Source organism: Heliconius melpomene, chromosome 13, assembly GCF_056956725.1.
Source record: "Heliconius melpomene rosina isolate 202511_hmr_F chromosome 13, ASM5695672v1, whole genome shotgun sequence".
In the NCBI taxonomy this organism is placed as follows: Eukaryota; Metazoa; Arthropoda; class Insecta; order Lepidoptera; family Nymphalidae; genus Heliconius; species Heliconius melpomene.
Genome location: NC_140401.1, coordinates 15170538 through 15187221, shown reverse-complemented (window position 1 = coordinate 15187221; position 16684 = coordinate 15170538). Strand labels below are relative to the sequence as shown.

The following is a 16684-nucleotide window of genomic DNA, read 5'->3' as shown; positions in this document are numbered from 1 at the left end:
TCTATATAACTATGGATACATTTTAATATTATTAAAATAACATTTTGAATTTGAGCTTACAATCTTCCCTCAGATACTGACTACTACTTTCATTAACAAATTAAAACTAAAAAAAAACCTAATATTAAAAGTGATAAATCTCCAAAGCTCTTTTCATTCCAAACAAAAATCGTTTCACAATTTCTCAAGAACTCCAATAATGAATAAGACATGAAAACATCTCAGTTATTACAACGCGGCCACGCTTTGAGCTAAAAGCCTGGTATTGAGTTCTATATCCGCCGCTTTCCTTTGCGCTACCTGCAATTTTACCCACATTGCTTTTATGAACTTGATATTTGGATAATGTGGATACGATGGTATATTTTTGTGGTTAGGTAAAATTTTATATTTATAAAAATGGTTCGTTAGAATGGTGTAATGAAGTGTTTTATTTCTATTTTCTACTTGTCCTGTTTAAACACACAGGAAGTGGATCTACTAAAAATTTATTAAGCTTTTCAATTGATTATTTCAAAGTAGCTTTCTATAAACCTTTTGTCAAAGGCTTAACAAACAATATTTTAAAATACACCCGTTTTTTTGTATACTACTATATTCAAAATCAGAGAAAAACGAAAATATTATTATTTATATACCTTATAACAAAAGTCATATCCACACAAAGCAAACATTTGATCGGACATCATTTTCTTGGTGCTTTAAGAAAATGCAGCTGACTGAGAGTCCTGTGTAACTTCATCTATTAATATCTTATTTTTATTAATATCAGGATATAGCCATTTTGGATCTTAGCTCTTTGATATCGAGATAGCCAATTACTGCGACGATGCTATAGAAGCATAAACTTTAATCAACAGTGTTGATAAAGTATAGGAGTAGCGGAGGTAAATTGATTATGAGTATAAAAATAGTATCAATTTCCTGTTCGATGCTTATAATATGTTTTGTGGTGGGATACAGTTGAGAAATAGCTACCTAGTATGTTAGGGTGAGTGGTTCAAATCCTACATGTGAAAATATTTTTTATCTTTATATCTATTTTTATCTATTTTAGCTGCATACAGCATCCTATATAGCAGAGTAGGCAGAGGAAACAAATGCCGCCCAATTTTCGAGATAGTGTCTTTTGAGTGAGTGAGACCCAGAACGGGAATCGAACCCAAATCCGTCATATTTGCAAAAAAAAAATGTAAGAAGTAAATAAAATATAAAATTTTCATAAAATGACTTTAAGTATAAATTCATTACAGTACGTATGTGTACACTAACGAACATATTTACATTATTGGAGATTTGAACTTGAGCTTGCACAAATATATACTCGTACATTCGACATGCAAACATATTTATATGAAACTCCTCTTGCAAAATTCTATAATTGAAAATGTGAAATTTTATAATATAAATTTAATATTCAAATTGTATTTATATTCATCTTTTATAATAGCATATATTTTTATATTAATTTTATATTTATATATATATATATATATATATATAGTAAAATATGGATATAAAATAATTATTCTTCTTCTTCTTCTATCTTATTAGCACCGAGGCTCAGCTTTCCGATCATATTGACTACTGCTATCCAGAGGGCAATAAATTGGTAGAATTGGCCCCTTATGTATTTGAACGCGATACTGTGACGCTAATTTGATCTTATTTTTAAATGGCAAATGCATAACGAGATATTTATTTAATAAATCTCATATGTTTTAATATCCTTAGGGTTTTTTAATATTTTTCTATTAAAATACTTAAAGAAAATGAAAAGGAAAATTGTACGTACGATATGTACAACGTAAAATTATGTTTTTATTTCAGGTTAACCCTATTTAATCCCGTATATTGAGTTAGGCGTAGAAAATTTTAGTGTCGTTGCCCCCTTATCCAATTCCCGCCCCAATTTTTCCCATTCCCATGATTAAACATGAATCGACGACCATCACATTTGCTCAACTGTGCCATGATGTCCACCAAAAATTAATCTAAGCATAATTAGACATAATTTTAAACAACTTTGCATACAAACTATTGGAAAAACAAAATAAACGAGAAGCAATGTCTTACATGCAAGATAACTCGAATGGTACAGCGAATGCATTTTTCATATATAAACTTTATGTCCGCTAGGAACAATAAATTCGCAATAGTGTAGTGTAGGTACAGTAGCGTTGCGGTCACGCAAGCTAATTAATATGGAGTTCGGTTCGATTTATTAGCGATTGATTTTATGTGTTGTTATAGTATAGGATTTGTACTAGCCATTATTGTATCGAACTTACTATTAATATTGTTTAGTGAAAATATTGTGAGAGTATTACTTATATAAAAATATGAAATAAAAAGTGATAATTCAATTAATGAACTTGGCACCCACATAGATCTCATATTGTTTTGTACGTTTAGTTGAGAACGACGCTTTATTGAAATTATTAAATTATTATATATATATTATTAAATTATTATATATATATTTAAATTATTGATTTAGCAAGGTTTTTTTTATATCTAGTATTTAACAGAGTAAGTAAAAATAACCTAGAATTGAGTTTTCCGTGATATTGTTAACTAAAGGTAACTGAGCGGAGAAATAATCATTTACTTTAGTTCACAAATCTCCTCGTTACCAGAACGGGGAAATGAAAATATTAAATATTTTTTTTGCCCACTGGGAATCGAACTCACACTATGACGTTAAGAATCATATGGGTCAGACAACATCTGACTGTGAACGCCGTGGTTGTGAGTTCGATTTCCACTAATTGTTAACATTTTTCAATAGACATATCACGGCGTTGAGTTCACATCTCAATACACTGTCTTGAAAATTTGAGCGGAAATTGGGGAAGGGAGCGTCTTAACAGCAGGCTCCCTCTGCTTACCCCAATATAGTAAAAGCGTGAAAAGTTTAAAGCTTCTAAAAATAATATAATAACCTTGAAACTTTTCAAACAAGATGAAATTAAAATTTTCATAGAAGTTCGACGTTTTAAATGAACGTATGTAACTAATGTAAAGCATACGTATTCTCATATTACAAAGCTTGTCTACATGCGGATAGCTACAAGGGATTAGTCGTACCTAGTCATACAGTCTAAAATTAATATTCTACTATGTGAGTATAGCTTTTTGTGCTTATTATAGCATAATTAATATGTAATTAAACATATTTTACTTCATAATTTTAACAGAATTTAGAATAATTATTAAAAATATCTAGAACAATTTGTGTCTTGCATATACAATGGAGGAGGAGGAAGTGAAAATATTCATAACCCAACTGGAAATCGAACCATTATGCCATAGGATCGCTTTCAAGAAACTTATTGATGTCAATCTTGAATCTGATGTAATATGTACAATACATTACACTTAAATGTATATAACATTAAATATTAAAATATATTTTTCTCCCTAGTTTTTAAGAGACGTCAATGTCATATGTGAATGAATATCACTCACTTCTTATACTTTTTTTTTCTTTTTATATTCTTTTTTTTATATTCAACCATTCCTGAGTTATGTGGGAAGCTCACTAACGTACTAGCATCTTATTCACTAAAAATGTTTCCTTATTTTAACATAATTTCTATATAATTATAAAAAAACATCGATAATCCTAACATCAACCAGTACATAAATACCATAATTCAACTTTCTACAATAGCGGGACGTTGACAAGTATCGCGTGAGTCCAAACAGCTAAAGTCATGTAAATTATCACTTGTACAATCTACGTTTCTAAGATTAATGTCGAATAAAATCTAATAATTCATCGGTACAAATCTGCGAATATTGTACCTGCGGGTGTTGGTATAAGCATAGCTTTATATGATAGGTGCTTAAAGGAAAAATGGGTCTCTCAAATCTAAGACCGATCTTGAGATGGCATTTTATAGAAAAAATAGGTATATAATTATGTCTCAAAAATATTGTAAGGTTGGATAGACAACAGCGTTAAGGATATTGAATTTCCGTGTACACACGGAGTTGCCCTTGGTTTCTCTATAATAGAAATTGTGAAATTCCCTTATTTTCATAAAAAGTTAACATCCAGCTGTATTTATTATCTGGTAGATACCTCGTATCACTAATTTGATAAGAGTAAAATATCTTTTTCAAAATCATAATAACAATATAATTTAAAAAGAATAAAACCATCGTCGCACAGTAGGACACACTCTAGATCATACATAGGTATTACCTTCTCCAATATGGCAAGAGAAAGCGCGGCGTTAAGTTTCGCCACTTACAACGCCTTTGAAATGTAAAATGGACAACAAATCTTAACACCGAATTTTTTTTTCTACCCCTCTAGCAAATAGATAAATAAAAAAAATATTCTACAAAATCGACAATATATTCATTGCTAAACAACTCTCGCAAAGTAATATATAAACTAAACAATCCGCTTAAATTATATCTCGAATAGAACAACCGTATAATAAAACAAAGCTTCCACTACGAGATAAGATCTAGATCTTTGCGGCAATTTTCTCCGTGAATAATTACTTGGCACACTGTTGTTTGTAACGTATAGTATAGAATTGTATAGTATAGATATAAATACTGTTGATGTTTATGTTAATTGGAGTGGACCACGCCACTGTCAGAGGGCTGGTGAAGTCGAGGATAAAACGTTTAGTTAAAGTTTTAATTTTAGTTAAGGAGAATTTGTTGAATTGTATAATATAGGTAGTATAAATAAGTAGGTAAAAGCTATATTTCTTTCATAGGTAAGGTTGAATAAAAATATGTATTTTTTGTGACTTTCAAGAATTGATACTTTTTTCTGGCTTCTGATCTTCCCCTATAATCGGTACTATTTTGATTGAAAATATATCAAGCGACGGATAATAATTGAAATTGCCATTGCTATATAATTTAAAGATTTTCTTTAACTTCACGCTTTATCCTACATATAACAGGGTAGGCAGAGGGAACCTAATGTTCTTATTAATAAACTTCGTTCCTTTTTTCTGCCGAATTTTCGAGAAAACTCCATGTCCAATAACTTTGTATATAGTTACACTAGGTAGATGATAACGACAGGATTTCGATATGATAACGATACTTATGTATATTTTATCCTTAGTAATAACTCAAAAATAAGTAAAATCACACCACATCACCGATAAACAATATTCAAACAATTGTAAGCAAATAAAGCATATAGTCATTAATTCAAGTTCGCATTACAATATATTTCCCATATGAGGTTATAAGCTAAAGTTAACATAATAAATCTAGTGTATTGTGAAAAACATGTAGCTCCGGGTGTCGGGATATAAATTCATTTATATTAATGATGTGCACACACTAAATATATTGCCAGCTTTTGTATAAATTATATCTCTAAGGTTCTGCATTCGAGGGCTCAACGAAAAAAATGTTTTTTTTTTATATGAAATTTCTCATATTTTAGTTTTACTCATGTACAAATTAAATATAATTAATTAAAAAAAATTGTAATATACGTAATGATTTTTATTAATCCAATTCAAATGTAAAGGCAAAATCATTACTTATTCAATATCTAATTTTGATTTTTTTTTTCAGTTTATCTTCGCCCACTACTTAAAGAGAGCGTCCATCCGCTGCCTGCCGTTTAACACGTGCTGGATCCATCGACGGTCGATACGTCTGAAGACGAGGCCGTCCTATCTCCACTGTAGCAGATTAGTGTATGTGAGAAACAAAGTGAGAAACAGTGTCTTAGCATTAGATTCCCTCTTGTTATATTCAGAATATATCAAACATTAACTAACTGATAGTTAATTTATTTACTAACAATCGTTCTACCCAACAGTACCGGGCACACGTACTCGTATCCCCGACCTCCCGAGACTAATGTTAGCGCGGGGACCCGCTCGCATTGTGCTTTATTTGTATTCGCTAATGTATACATTCTCTAATTACACGCAACGCCTTGACTTGGCTAGGGTTGTCGATGAGGTATATTAAATAATAGTAAATATGAAGAAAATAGGCAAAAAATTAAATTACATAACTTAATCAGACGAAAGAAATATTTTTTTCTCCTTTCTCCTTCAAATAATTAAAATATTTTAGCTATATCAGCGACCATAAAAATGTACCTCCACATCAATTATGCAAATTATGCACAAAACGAACTAGACTTATTTCTCTGTGAATGAGATATTTGTAGGGGTTAAACGCTTTAGAAAATATTTGTTTTTATAATATAGAAATTTTCGTATACATTAGATTGCAATACGTTACCCAATATTAACACGTAATATATCTAATAAAATTCTTATAAAAAAAATCTAAAATATCTAATTTGGCAACCCTATCTCATTTCTAGGTATCATTTCTACCCAGGTGTTGTCCGCTCCCTAATTAGGACTACTGAGGTGTTGGTATGTGTGTTCCCGCACCGTGGATGTACTGCACCTTACAGCCTTTTGTCTCATGGGAAATACTAATACAAACACTTTTGTAGGCCCCTAATGAGTATTTATATTTTCGTTTCTATTTCTTGCTTTTCTTCTACAATTTTTGTGTGTTTCTCAAATTGGATTAACTAGTGGTTCTGTAGAAAAGTTTGACTGACTAGACTGATTTATATTTTTTTTTCTCCATAATTGGTAAATTTTAATGTACATATGTATGTATGTATAAAAAAAATAATATTAATTTGATATATTGATGATTAATTGATCAATTGATGTGAATTTAGAAATTGTGTGTTTACCTATTGGCCTCAAGTGAAGAAAAAAGAAGAAATGGTCTTTCACTATTTCTATCTATTTTATTATTATTCCCCAATCAATGCGGTGAGACATGTCACATCTATTATTGAAAATATTGTTAGAAATCAGAAGCGGTTAGCGTTTTTAAAATAACACGATAAAAATACATACCGTCTATATGTTTCCAACGTACTCGGATAGAGGTTCCACGTAATTACAATAAGTAACATGTATCACTCAATAACAACACTACACACTAGTTACCTTCTAATCAGGGCTTCCGCCTACAAGCAACTGTGTTCGTTTGACACTATTCCACTGCTTTTATTGTCATTTTCACCTAAATCTACCCACTTTTACACGAATATGCTAACAATTTATATATTGGTACTACATACAAACAAAATCCTTAAAAACAATGGTGGGAATAAAACACTTACCACAAACAAATTAAACAGTCAACTCGTGCGCAGTGACGAATTTTTTATATTCTATTGTTTTTCAAATGGCGCCTTGCCATTGGCTGTCGAAGCCGCGGGAGGAACTACACTACCTCGCTATTGGTCAACGATAGATGAATGCGAAATAGTGATGGCTGCTTACATTACTATAACAAGATATATTGTTGCATAAATTAACTAAGTTTAATAATGTGAAGATGATTTTATTGTACCTCTTGTTAGTTGTTGGTTATTTTCAATAAATATTTCTTTAAGATTTATGGTATTTTTTCTGAAAATGTATAATATATGTATATTTATTTTAAAGAAAGATATAAAATTATATCACACATTCATACATGCTTTATTAGGCTGAGAGGGCATCTAACTTATTTTTCAGGACGAAATATAAGAAAAACAATATAGAGTAAATATAAAAATAAACTTCTTTATCTTTATTTAAAATTTAATTCCTACAATTGTAATAAAATATTATTTGTATTTATCATTCTATTTCTAATCTTACACATATATCAAAAGAAGTTCAAATAATTCATACTAGCAAAACTTCCAAGCAGCCATCACAAATGACTATATAATAACACTAGTTAGCGGAGTCGACGCACACGCGCGTCCGTCCATATATCATAGGCTGGACGGGAATTAGTTACGACTATAACCATCTTTTATTTAACGTGGGAAACTGTCGTGTTTGTTTTTTAACTGCATTTTTTTTTTATTTTCAAAGTAAATGTCGTATTGTTTTAGTGTTGTAGTGATCTGTCACTATTTTCCTGCTTAGATTGCTTGATTTAGTTCTTTAAAGTTTTCTGCAGGAACATATTTTGTATGAGAGTTCTATAAAATTGAAAATGAAGTAAAATTGAAAGAGTAGAATTTGAAATAAAAAATGTGAAACATTACTCTATAAATTTTCAATTGCAGTAATCCCTTTTTATCTTATTCTAGCGTTAGAAACAAAATAAGATCTATAAAGGAACGTAAATAATTTGTTAATTGTCATCATTCAATTCATCTGAAGATCATATCTTTAGAAAGCGGAGAGTATTGTAACTAACAAATAATAATAATAAAAAAAAATAAAAAAACATATCTGCTATATAATTAAATTTAAAGATACTTTATTTTCAATTCCTCGCTCTTATAACGAGGAAATGTGCGGCGTTGAATTCCGCCATTCAACACGCAATACCAGGATACAGCGTAAAGCTAGCTAAAACTAAAGAAAAAAAAACATATCTATAGATAGATTACAGTATTAGTTTATAATTTGATATATCCCATGCCCCGTTCCTAAGATAGCAACACCTGGCGCGTTATAATACAAGAGGTCACATTCGTTAGTTTATATGAGAACGGTACACAAGATTGCATTCGATTGAGTTATAATCGGGATTGCTTTTGCTGAGAGAATTATACTTGGTTATGATTAGCTTAATCATAATTAAAATATTGTGCCGGAAGTTAAATTATGTTAGAATTTAGTACTTATTTTAAAATTGAGAAACATGTAGTCTCGCCAAATGATTTTTGGCCATAGAATTATCATATTATTCTCCCAAATATAGCAGAAGAAAAGGCAGAGGGATCCTGGGAACCTAGTATTGTCACAATCCGTTTCCATAAAGACCACTCAACTCAAACAAACTCAAGGCGAGAAAATGAAAATATTAAATGTTTCATTTCTTCGAGTGGGAATTGAACTCACAACCCCCTGCGCCACGAATATACATCGAATATACATACATGTAGAAAGTAATCTATTAAAATATAATTTTAACATAAATTTATCGTGCACATGGATCATCTAAATACTAAGTGGGCACCATCGCCTATAAACAAACACCAACATTAGGCCATCTTAGTTCAACAACCGTTAACTATAATAAATTATTTATATTGCACGCTGTCCGATTCAATACTTAGCGAGGCCGATTGCAAACAAGTTTGTGGATATGGACATAATACAAAACAATAATAAAATTGTCCATTCCGCATATTTATTTTGAAAAATGGTCAAGTACGGTTCGGTGTTGCAAATTGAGGGTTCCGTATTATTAGGTCTTCGCTCAATAAATAGACTGCCTATTTCTGTATATTTACGTAGTATTGAGTAAAACATTAAAAAAATTCTAAGAACAAGCTTTTTAGGTGTTTTTTTTTCATGATGTACCTATTTATATTTTCCAAATCCCTTTCGTTTATTACCCATATTAGGGTGTGTGTAAAAAATGTAAATCTTAGTGACTTTTAGTGACGTTGCATAGAATCTGACACCATGCCCAATGCTTGAAAATGCTACAAGATTTTAACTTAATTTTATAATGGTCGATTATTTATTTTTATATATTTTTTTAAATACGTAAAACAAAAGAAGCTACAAAAAATAATAATAAGAGTTCTCAGACTATGAGGACTTTTTACTTGCGAAACCCTAAAAACTGTCAAATTAAATATTCATCAAGTTAAATATTAACGCTCTAAAAATTTCGCGTGACATCTTTTATTTATATGAAACGTGTTTAATTAGTACAGACATTGTTAGTGTTAAGTGACAATCAAAATGACAATTGTGGATATATGTCCTTGCCAATGTGAATGACAGTAATTTCATTTAGTAAACAGGTACAGAATTGAGCGGAGAGTTTCTTCATGCGGGATGCAGCGTGAAGCTGATAAAAAATATTATATTTTTATATGTTTTTCGCTATAGCGTTAAGTTGCAGGTTGATAAACAGGATTATTTATTGTTTATACTAAAAAGTAAAAATATTTTATTCTATTTACGACAATGAACAGCAGTATCAAGTAAAATATCAGCAAGAATATCAAATAAAACGGAGTGACTCATCACTAACATTACAATACTCTTTCAATGTTCTAATTCCTTAAGTCTTAAATACAAAATTTTATTATTATTTACGGTTAGTCCAAAAGATTTACAGAACAACCCCACAAATAATAAAAGAATCTCCAACATAAAATTAATTTATAAAAGAATTACATTTACAACCATCTCAAATTACCCATTAAAGGTTCGTAACATAAATCACGTGGCACCTTGTTTATCTCCCTAGGAAACACTTAGGGTCAAACTTTAAGACCTAGGGTACCTGACGCCTGTAATTATTGACAATTCAATTTTCTGTTTTATCAGATCGAGCCGAGTGTAGCTTAAGCATTGGTTTCAACGGTTTATTTGTCGATTTAGAATGTAGAAACAGAATTATTTAGTTTGTGATTATGATGATAATGGTTTCGTTTTAAAGTATTAATTGGGTAAGGAAACTATAAGAAATAACTTGAGCCATTTTTTGGTAGTTTTTGTTGTCTTCATATTATTCTTCTTTACTCTGGCAATGCGGTGTTGATTTCGAATTCGTTGAAAAGAGACTAAGTGTGTAAACACTAAGTTCGCTCTACTTATCCTACTATACGCGGAATACAGCATTAAGATGAAAAAAAATAATTAAAATCACTACGAAATTCCATACAAATAGAAGGAAAACTTCCCTCCATTCCCCCTACCAGTTCAAAGTTCCGTTTTGCTATAAAAACAAGCTTATTAGCAAATAATCTTTATACAACCGCTTACTTCTATATCAATACCAATAATATAGCAATAACCATGTTTTATCAATCAGTTATTAAATTTAATTATAAACATGCTTTTAACTATAATAAAATAAAGTTCACTTTAAAATACATTTATGCTCGAGCAGCCATTAAGTTTTAAGATATCCAGTCAGGCAATCGAAGGACTAAATCCAGGTGATCTAATTCAATTCAAAAGTAGACTGACTGGTAGTGCTTAGTAAACACAAGGAAATATAAGAGGCGACTGATAATAATAATAACCAAATATTATTTTTATAAATGTTATTATTTTTTATTTTTATGAGAAGATAACGTTATTTTTTCAATTTAATATGAAATTTAAAATTTAGTATTTTTAGACTTGACCTTTAGAAAAACTCTTGGTAACTCCAAAATGAAGCTCTTACTCTCTTACTCTTTTTTCCTCCTAAGAAAGAATAAAAGAACTTAAACTGGCATAATCGACAAAACTCCTTAGTGTGTTAAAGCAATTAATAGCTGCTACTATCAATCTAAGAGAATAAGTTATCATCTATCTAAGACATTTATATTAATAAAATGATATAACCTAATATAACATATAGGTATTTACCAACACAGTCTCAGGTCTACATTCAGCTCTAATCGGTTCAACCTCTCAGCATGAGCGATGGGCGCGTTTCACAGCATCCCGTACGACGCGACGGGCGTACTGTGTAATTATTTTATTTATATTATAAATAGTTTCCTTTAACGTAACTTTATAAAAATGATGCATCATTATGAATTTATGATATATAATGCTAGTAGGTTCGTCGGTTTGTATGCGTGGACTATAAAATGTAGAAATCAGTCGTGAAGGAAAGGCACAAGTATGTGATTGTAAAGGCAGGTTGGGGGTTCGATTCTCACTCGAGGAAATCAAATATTAGGAGATGCTAAGCGTGGCGTTTAGTTCCGCCACTCACCACACAATGTTTCCAGAATTCGCGGAAAGTGGCCAACGGAACTAGGTTGCCATGATTCCCCTACATGTTTTTCCGTTCCCAATAGGCATTTCACACATATCCCGTAGGAAATTCTCTCTTAGTGCTAGTCTAGGAAGTGCAAGAGCTTCCCAGGGAACCTATATTACAAATTTCAGCTTTTTACAAGCAGAAGTTATCTGTGTGTTGTCCGTTCGATTCGAGTAATTTTATAATATGTCGATGTGTAGGTAAAGAGCAATTGTGAGTTATGTAAAAACATTTTCTGCTTATTAAGTAAGAATATTATGAAATTATTAGCTAAGTGATTATGTCAACACTATTACAATATTGTTGCCTTATAGTCCATTTGGTGACCATAGTTGCTAACACGGTGGTCGCAGGTTCAATATCTTTCTAAAAAAAGACATTTAAGCGATCGAGGGCATAGCGTGATATAGAGTGATATACGAGTATATTTCTAAATATGCACGGATGCTATCTGCAATTAATATAGAATTTCTTGATAAAAAAGCATTTAGATAAAAAAATAAAAAAGTTATAGGTATATAAAAAAATAAAAAAGTATTTACTCAATATAATTAATAGGTATTTAGATTTACTTTTACATGACTATAAAATCATTACACTCTAAGCTGACAACTTATTTTTTTGTTTAATACCTTTGTCTTAGCAAGAAAATATAAGACAAGATTTATGTAAATTAATTACATGTATAATTGCAAAAAATCTACTGTATTTCACCATATCATACTAATTAGAGGTCGACGGGATTCGGTAGCCAATAAATACTACAATTTAATTAATGTTATATGTCACTTCAAATGAGACATAGATAAATTGACACCTATAAAATCGTTATTTCTTTTATCTACATAATAATTAAAATTTTAAAATTAAAACTGTTATTTTGTTTTAGCGAGAATTACTTTTATGTCGAATATTTAATACTATTTCAATATAATTTTATAGAAAAATGTAAGTAAATAAATATTAAGTGAAAGTTGTAAGTTGTGGACTAAATTTGGATTAAACTCAAATAAAGCTTTATGTTGTTTTGGTGTTCGACTGAACACGGCGGTAGTGGATTCAAATTTTATGGAGGAAAAATGGTAAATGAGTTACTCTGTACTTTACCTGTAAGAAAGATATATAAGTATGTATAATAATTGAGAAATCCAAAGTCAAAAGGTTGTCAAAAGGTTGTATCTCGTACAGTATATTAAAGTCACAAATATTTACCGACGAATATTTGAACTTATCTTACTAAAGCTAAACTAAAGCTTACTAGTCTAACAATCGGCCAACTAGACTTGTGAATGATGGTCGTGGCTTTGATTCCCATTCAGTATATTTGGGTATTGGCGTCCCGTCACGAAAATTAGATGAAAAATAGAAAAAAAGAGTGCCTAAGCATTAAATTCCCCAACCTCCCCAGTTCTATACGGAATACAACATAACATACAATAATAAAACAACAAACAAAAACAAACACACATAAAATTAACTGCACTTTATTGCACTTAAACATTTTGATAACCAAAATGGACATTACAGTATGGATACGGCTATGGCTCTGGCTGTGGCAATGAAAATGATTGCGAACTGCGAGAGTGAATGAAGCGCGGGCGTCGCTCCGGGCTGCGTGCGCACCTGTATCGGCTTGCACGCGATCTAAGGCACGGTTTAAGATGGTATTATTATTGTTTATAGGGAAATATATATTTATTATTCTTTATAGGTAAATTCAGGTGGCGTGGTGGAACAGTGTCCGATTTTTATTTTTTATTCGTTTATTTTTATCCTCTGGTTTCAACTATCCTGGTAGAGGAAGCGCGGTGTAGAGTTTTGCTACTTAGCTTTCAATGTCTCGAAAATGGGAAACTAACTACGTTTGCTTTGCGCTATGTTTCATCTGTGTACCCTGCTATGCGGGAAAAAGCGGGAAGCTGGAGTCTGCAGTTGTGGTATAATAGAGGCAGAGATTTATGCACTACTGTTTCTTTATCTGTTGGCACAAATAGAGTTATTGAAAGTAAATAGTGTTGTACTTTATCTTTCTGGAAAGGAGAAACAACTCTGGTTATCGAGACAACTTCCTGATACTGTCACTTAAAGACATATTCTTAGGTTTTTTACATAGATATATCATATTCATAACATATTCTCAGTTTTTTATGTAGATATATTTCGTGTGTTATTTTTTTACCATGTGAACCTCACCTAACCGCAGTCCACGTCTCCCGTGATTACTTGCAAACGGCCTCCGTTTAACTGATTTCTTTTTTAAACTCGACGTTCCTGTTTCAAAAACTTGGGCCATTTGCTCCCGCGTATTCCTTATTTCGTATTTGTGAAGGACAATGGCGGTCCCTTTCCGCACTCTTTTTACTTTTACCAACCAAATTGGGTAAGTTAATTCATACAATCGTTTTGTCACCGAAGACCAGTAGTCGAGGCGGACTTCACTCACTTAAAATTCTCAAAGCAAAATTTTCCAAGAAACAAGTTAAGTATATTTTACATCACTAAACGACTTTAAAACGTCTTTTGGTGACAAATTGACGTAATTACTGTTAAGTAACTGTATAAGAAACGTTACTTTGTTACGTTACATTCAACTTTCAGACGCAAAATATAATAATTCTTTTGAATATATATATGTACAGTACATACTTTCATATATCAAAAATTCACAAAAGCAAAAATAACACAGAAGCCGACAACTTTATTTTTCCTTTGCGCCGAGTGAAACTCGTCCATCCGAGATAAGAATCTGCTCTGCAATTTTTATAAACAATAGCCATTTTAATATCGAAATAAGTAAAAGACTATAAGGCTATTGATAATACAAAAAAATGCAACAATAAATTACTGAGCGGGTAATAAACCGCGATGTGCCCCGGGCGACTCGGAGGGCTACCAGTACAGTGCCAAAGAGGTAAAACGAATAACAAAAAATTACACACGTAATTTCTAAGGAGGTTGTACTCCGTTAATGCCCTCGCCTTAAGGCCTCGTCAGAACCGACATTGTTTCTTAGCCAAAGCTGGTTTATTTAGATGCAGTTAGTTGAATCTAGCGATCATTTGTCTTTCTAGTAGCCACTGGGTTTCGCAAGCCTTAGTTATAGTTAGTTGGTCCTATTGTCCTTTGGAGTGGGATTGCAAAATAAATTCGTTGTTAAACGCCGTTCGTTTAATGATACAAGTGCTAATAAAATTAATGACAGTTTCAACCATTTTGAAGGGAATGAACTTATATTGATAATAATTTATACGAATAGTGCAAGTATTTTAGTTTGATTTTATCTTTTCTCGTGTGATTGATCGTGGCTGGTTCTTGTTTAATAATGAAATATATCGTTTTTGTAATATATAGCAATGTAAACAAGTCAATAGCATGATGTTAGAAAATTTAACTTGGCTATAAAAGAATTGTATATTTTTTATATGAACACTAGTGTTCCGCACATGGATTCGCCCACATAGACTACTTAATAATAGTTATTTCCTATATTAGCGAGTAACGCACATATGTTTTACGATATTACATTATATTTTTTGATAATTTTGGCTTTTCTAAATATTTATATTTTTACGTAGGTAGGTATACTTAGTACATATATAAACCTTACTATTATACCTACTCTGTAATTAGTGATAATTAAAGTATAGTAGAATAATTGTAATAACATATAAAATTGTACGTTACTTTAGCTTCTCAAACAGGCACGCACCACTGTATATTAAAAAATGCAGCATTTAAAACGATAATCATTTAATTATAACACAAATTAAACTGAAAAACGATACATTTGAATATTTAAACCCAATCTTCTAAAACATAAGGTTCCCACAGCAGTAATTAACGGCGTATAGGGTCCAGACGGCGATTTGTCGGTAACGAGTACAATACGCGTTACAGTCGCGCGCCCCCCGCTGCACGCATTTGTACTGCAACCACTATGCCCTGATAGGTACACTGGGATTTAGATTTATTTGGTTTAATGGGAAATTTAAATTGTTTTTGATTGTGTTTTCAGCTTCACGCTGTATCCCGCACATGGCAGGTTAGGCAGAGGGAAGATGTGAATTTAGTGTTAAGACATTCAATTAAGACACTTCCGTTCACTACTTTCCGTTGAATTATGAAGGCATAGCACGTTAACTGGCACAACTTAACGCCGCGCATTGCCTTATTTCCAGAGCGAAAACCCACGAGTGGGAATGGAACCCGCGACTGTCGCAGTTACAATCGCAATCCTTCCCCATGGCCTTACCAATTCTAACAATTATAAATAAAATATTTCAACTGGTTTTGATTTCTATATAAGCTTATATATATACATATGAACATTCGAAGCGAGAAATAATATGTTTCAGCGGGGGGTCTCTCAGAGATATATTATTTATTATAACAATGTTTCGTCTGTTGCTAATTACATCCATATCTGGTAGGAATCTCGTTTTATATTTGTCACTATAGCCTTGTTTACTAAATTGTATTAAAAGGTACTCTTATTGTCTTAATGACCTGTTAAAAACACTTTAAAACAGAATAATTGTATGTATTTATGTGTGAGTTAAGTGAATTTTTAATTTACTCTATTCTCTATTTTTATTGTTTTACCTATTTAGGGAACCTATGGTTAAAACACTCCGTTCTGTGAGAAACTACATTTTCCACCGTATTTTGGAGGAATTATTTGCGCCTTAATTTGTTACTATTGAGAATCGAATCCACAACCATCGCATTTATAACAAGAGGCTATACCACTGAGATACAACGGGCTAAATTACTTCCATTACTATAATCAAATCAAACTCAGTACACACCCAGCTTTACACAACCACGTTCAAACGATCCCACTAACTAAGCAACCAACTCGTATACCGATAGGTTATCCATAGCGCTTATTGTGTATTCTTTTGAC

At 31.5% G+C, this 16684-nt stretch overlaps 1 protein-coding gene across 4 annotated transcripts in view; it reads right to left on the bottom strand.

Annotated features, from left to right (window-relative positions):
- The window catches only part of LOC146533115 (uncharacterized), a 112302-nt gene extending 105003 nt beyond the window's left edge, over nt 1-7299 (bottom strand). For 2 of the 4 annotated variants that reach the window (XM_085196808.1, XM_085196806.1), the window contains exon 1: nt 6897-7296. In XM_085196808.1, the coding sequence (XP_085052934.1) occupies nt 6897-6955 (59 nt within the window). In that variant the 5' untranslated portion in view covers nt 6956-7296. Of the gene's footprint in view, nt 1-6896 lie in introns of all 4 variants that reach the window. The other 2 variants (XM_085196805.1, XM_085196807.1) reach the window with 2 other exon arrangements.
- Nucleotides 7300-16684: the final 9385 nt, after the last annotated feature.